Source organism: Gavialis gangeticus, unplaced genomic scaffold (genome assembly GCF_001723915.1).
Source record: "Gavialis gangeticus isolate Ggan-Ray unplaced genomic scaffold, GavGan_comp1, whole genome shotgun sequence".
Taxonomy (NCBI): Eukaryota; Metazoa; Chordata; order Crocodylia; family Gavialidae; genus Gavialis; species Gavialis gangeticus.
In genome coordinates, this window is record NW_017729025.1 from 28,563,270 (window position 1) to 28,568,691 (window position 5,422).

General features: G+C 40.7%; 1 protein-coding gene across 5 annotated transcripts in view; it reads right to left on the minus strand.

Moving 5' to 3' along the window:
* The window catches only part of EVL (Enah/Vasp-like), a 256,440-nt gene that overhangs the window by 37,033 nt on the left and 213,985 nt on the right, over positions 1-5,422 (minus strand). For all 5 annotated transcript variants that reach the window (XM_019518575.1, XM_019518576.1, XM_019518573.1 and 2 more), the window contains exon 4: positions 3,775-3,838. In XM_019518575.1, the coding sequence (XP_019374120.1) occupies positions 3,775-3,838 (64 nt within the window). The remainder of the gene's footprint in view (positions 1-3,774; positions 3,839-5,422) is intronic.

Below are 5,422 nucleotides of genomic sequence, written 5' to 3' on the forward strand. Positions count from 1 at the left end.
TCCCCCACTACAGAAAGGATGTGGACACATTGGAGACAGTCCAGCGGAGGGCAACAAAAATGGTGAGGTTGCTGGGGGACATGACTTATGAGGAAAGAATTAGGGACCTGGGTTTATTTGGTTTAGAGAAGAGAAGACTGATGGGGTGATTTAATAGCAGCCTTCAACTACCTGAAAGGGGATTTGAAAGAGGATGGAACTAGATTGTTCTCGGTAGTGGCAGATGGCAGAACAAGGAGCAAGAGTCTCAAATTGCACCACAAAAAATTTAAGTTAGATATTAGGAAGAATTTTCTCACAAGGAGGGTAGTAAAACACTGGAACAGGGTACCCAGAGAGGTGGTAGAAGCTCCATCCCTGGAGGTTTTCAAAACCTGGCTAGACAAAGCTTTGGCTGGGATGATCTAGTTCAGGATGGTTCTGCTTTGAGCAGGGGGTTGGACTGGATGACCTCCTCAGGTCCCTTCCAACCCTAACTTTCTATGATTTCTCTGAATCTGGAGGGAATTTAACACAGAAGTTCAATAAACTGATTTAACCTAAATCAGTTCAGTCTGATACTACAGTACATCCATCCAGGTTTAACTAAAACCAGTTTTGGCCCTTTTGAAAGTGGTCTGTGCACTGAACTTCTGTTGTGTCACGGATCTGAACTGGTTGCTTATCACTTATACTGGTTTCTGCCCCTTGCCTAGAAATCCAGTGTTTGGGGGTTGTCTCAATAATCAGTGCTCACAAAATTACTCTGCTGAATTTCTAGTAACCTCATGATTATAAACAAGCTGTTGATCTCATTACTGCTACAGGCAAAGTTTTACAGCTCATGGTAGGAAAGAGACGCTACAAAATTACTATTAAAACCGTGATTATGGTGAGTAGCAAACAGCATTTAAAAAGTTGCCACGTTTCTGAGAGTAGCAGTTCCTCAAATTTCCCACTAGAGGTCTTCTCCTTCACACTTTAACCGTCTTGAAGACAAGGAATTTTTTACTGTAACTGTGATAACTCTTACTTGACATTTCTGTGCTCAGTTCAAACAACAAACAGGTAAAAACAGCTAGTTGTTTCACTATATACATGGACATGAACTACACACTGCAAGAGCATATAGATGTGACTCAGAAATTCCATAAATAAGTTAATGAACACACAAAAAAATGTTAATTTGCTAAGCCAAGCCCTCAAAGATTAGGAAATTCCAGAACCAATGTTGCCTGTACAACCTTAATTTGTTCCTTTTGGGCAAATGCATTATAACAACATCTCTAAGCATGTAATGGTAAGCTACTTTTTCTACAGGACCTCTGCCTCATTCTTTTCACAGGATAACCTGGACCACAGATGATTGGCCTATAATAAATCGATATGCCATGGAAAGCTTTACATGGACCACCCTGTTACATTTTATATTATTTCTAATTTTTTTGATTTAACGTGCAATTTACAATTTTTAAGCAGAAACACCTGGAGAATTTCTGTTTGGGTATGTAAAAAAAGGTTAAGTCTTTTAATTTTTCTAACAAACCCTCCTACATTTTGGGTTCCAAATCACTAGAAGAGACAGACATAACCATAATTAGGATTATTTCTTATCCAGGGATAAATCCTAAACCAAATTCATAATAGAAAACTACCATGCAACTCCTACACACAAAAATCACAGAGTACAGTACACAATGGCGCAATTTTGGGAAAACCATTAAATGCATATGGAAGAAATATTGTAGATTCACAGGAAAACCACCTAATGGCATTGCCTCAGCTGGTTTAAATTGTCATACCACCACTGACTTCATGGGAGCTCTCCTAATTTGCACCAGGTGAGGATCTACATCCCCTTCTTCATCTCTAATCTCCTGCTTTCATTTGCCAGTTACAAGCTGTTCAGCCAAGACAATTGCATCAGTTGTACTGATGAAACCTCAGTTGTACAATTAAAACACAAGCATTTTCTGTCATCTTAAATAGCTTGTTACAAGAAGGAGCCAGAAAAAGGAAGAAAGGGACACACATTTTCATGGATATTTTTCTCTCTAAAGTACAGAGCAAATTCTATTTATGTTTCTGGGCAGATCTCATTCTTCAGGACAGGCTGCAAAGAGTTTGCCCTACTGTAGTTGGACTCTGGGCAATGCTACACACCCCATTCATGTCACATGGCCTGGGCTGAAGCAAAAAACACTAACAACAAGTTCCCAGCCCAGCTGTGCTAGTAAAGAAGTTTGGGACTGCTGGTGAACTGCAGGTGGACAGCACTCCCCAGGAGAGAGGGACCCAATTTAGACACAGGAAGTTCTTGTGTTTTAAGCTGGTGCTCAGTTTGAAGGGTTCCTTCCCCCAGACCTGAGCAGTGCTTATACACACAAATAGTCACACTGGTTTGAAGAGGAGGACCTCATGAATGCTTTAAGGACAACTCCCAGAGTAAAGGACTCCTCACTATGGAGCATATCTGGATGTGGCTTTCTCTACTTACAGAGAGGCTCCCCAGGGAGTAGGGGCCACATGTCTGTAAGCAGAGAAAGTTTGGGTTTCCTGCTTGCAGAGACACAACCCCCAGGGTCTCCAGGGTATGTCTCCATAAACAGGGAAAGAGAAGGTTTCCACTCCTATATAGCAGAGATCCACTGTCAAATAGTGATGCAAATTAATCTCAACTTTGTTGCAGCAGCAATTGTTTTTTGTGTTATGACCACAAAGCTGTTAGGGTGGCACAAGCCAAAGAAAGGTAATATCTGTTCCCACCCTGGGTGTTCTGGTAGGTTAGCAGGCTCAAAAATCTATCTTTAGCTTGCGAATGAAGCCCTCTGGCTCCCTTTAACACTGACGTGGAAACCTCCTCTAAGTCACAGGTGAAGTAGGTAACAAGAGCATCCCAACCTGAAATCCTGTTGGCTGTCAATATGCAGCCATACGTATAAAATGGAGGGAAGACAGAGGACGGGGAAGAGGAGAATAGTGGCATTACAGGCAAGATGCACATGTAAGACCTGACCTGACCTGGAAAAGGCTCATATTGGGGTCTCCAACTCCTATTTATAGTTTTCACGTGGTTATTATCCTGGGTCAGGGAAAGATACTAATAAAAGGAACTGTACCCCATTAAGGACCGGGCACTGGAATCAATGGACCAAGTTATCACCAGGCCTATGCGCTGCTGGTGGGACTATGAAACCTGATCTTGTCACTAACACCTGATTCCACACTGGATCATGTTAAGCTTCCTTAATAAGCTTTAGAAACCCCCACTTAAATACTATGCACATTGCTTTTAAACAAGTGTCCTCCTTATCTCTGGACATCAGTGCCTCCTAGTTCAGGGTTTCCACAAGATTTCAATTCTTTACCAGTCATCACCAGCGATCCTGTTTTTTCTCCGATAAAAAAATCCCCAATTTTCAGATGTAAACAATGTAACCCAAAATCCACATTTTTCCATGATTAAAATGAAATGCCACTAAAACACTTATATATATGTGGCATTTCATTTTATTCACAGAAAAATGTGGATTTTGGGTTACTGTTTTTTATGTGAAAATTGGGGATTTTTTTTTTAATCAGAGAAAACCAGGCTCCCTGGTCATCACTAAGAACTATTACATAAAAGTCAGAATCACGGTAAAATTTAGCTGCATAAAATATGCAACACGTTAAATATGGAAAACATGGTGTTCCTTCTTTTTACATAAGGAATATCCATGCTATCAACTTGCAGAATGTAAAGCTAGAATGTAAAGCTACCTGAATTCACTAAACTTAAGTAGCAGCTTTTACCTTCTCTGCACTTCCATTTCATCTGGAGAGGGTCCATTCTGCACCTGGCGCTGGGTAGCTGGACCTGTGGAATACATAACAAAGGATAATTAGCTAAGCAAATATGATACAACATGGTGGTAGCTTCTGACAAAAGTGCTGTTCAGTCTCACTGAATTTATTTTATAACACCCATACTATATAATGTAGAATATAATGCAAGCATCCTTTCTCGTGTGTGTGTGTGAGAGAGAGAGAGAGAGAGATTCTGAAGAATGTCACAGTGGAGCCGACGACCATTCTGCCAGGATACTATTCTGATTTCTGTGGAGCTGAAAACATTTTGGCATCCTTGCTGCACGTACTCCGCTAGTTTTTACATGAGGAACTTCTACACTAGCTTCCCATATGTAGATGAGTAATAGAGGTCCCAGGATGTGATGGCACAGCTTGGATCAAAGAAGAACTTTGCCCTAAGAGGACTGCCAAGGTGCAGATGAAAGAACTGCTCAATGTCACATTGCATTCCCCTTATCTGTATGATTCAGAAAGCTGCCTCCCTCACATGTACCAGTTCATATATATGAGGACAAGGGTGGGAGGTGATATAAATGCTGATGTAAATGCTACATCCATGAATTTGTGTGAATGAATACAAGTTGGTGCAACTTTGGCAGAGAGGTGGCAGCAAGGCAGGGTTAGAGCAGGAAAAAGCATTGTGGTGCTACAGAGAAGGTGTAAGATAAAGACGGCCAGTTACAGTTTTGCTTTGCCTTCTACAATTCTGTCGGTCTCCTTTCTCAGCAGGAGACACCCGGCTGAACACAACTTATGCCACCAGCTAGGTCATGTCTGCATTTGGCTCTGGAATCTGCTTCTGTTCTTGGTCATTTTTATTATATTCACTAGTGGTTACATGTTAGTTTCTGAGAGAAGTGAAGCTCTGTAATAAAGTATTTGCCCACTGAAGTCAACAGAAACTTTGCCACTGAATTCAGTGGGAACAGAATTTCATGAAGCCTTTTGGTGTTTTAGATCAATTTCTTTATAATACTATTGGTTTTACCCCTATTAGGGTTTATACACTTGTAAAATGTCAAACTTAAAGGCTCAGCCCTTTTAAAAATTATCTTCCAAACTGAAGTTCAGAACAAAACATTTACAGTCAGTAAGCAGATGAAGGGAACTGTTTAATTTTCAATGTCCCTACCAGGCAGGCAAAAGTACTGATGGTTTTAGAAAGCCATGAGTGGATACAAATAGGAAGTAACAGAGGAACCAGAGTTGCAACTTTACCAACAGTTGTCTATATTGCTGACTTTAATAATATGTATGTAAATCTGTATCTGCATATTTCAGAACAAAGCACATACTAACTACCTACAGAATATACACAATAGTACGGTATAAGGTGTGATGTGGTATAAGGAGTTTACTGGCATGAATTTGTGATGACAAGATATCCACAAGCAGAGAAGCTTTGAATGAGTTATACAGATGATCACTATTGATTAAATGTCACCAATCTCAATAATTTCATAGTTTCATAGTTTCTAGGGTCGGAAGGGACCGGAGCAGATCATCTAGTCCGACCCCCTGCCAAGGCAGGAAGAGCACTGGGGTCAAATGACCCCAGTAAGGTGGTCATCCAACCTCCTCTTAAAAACCC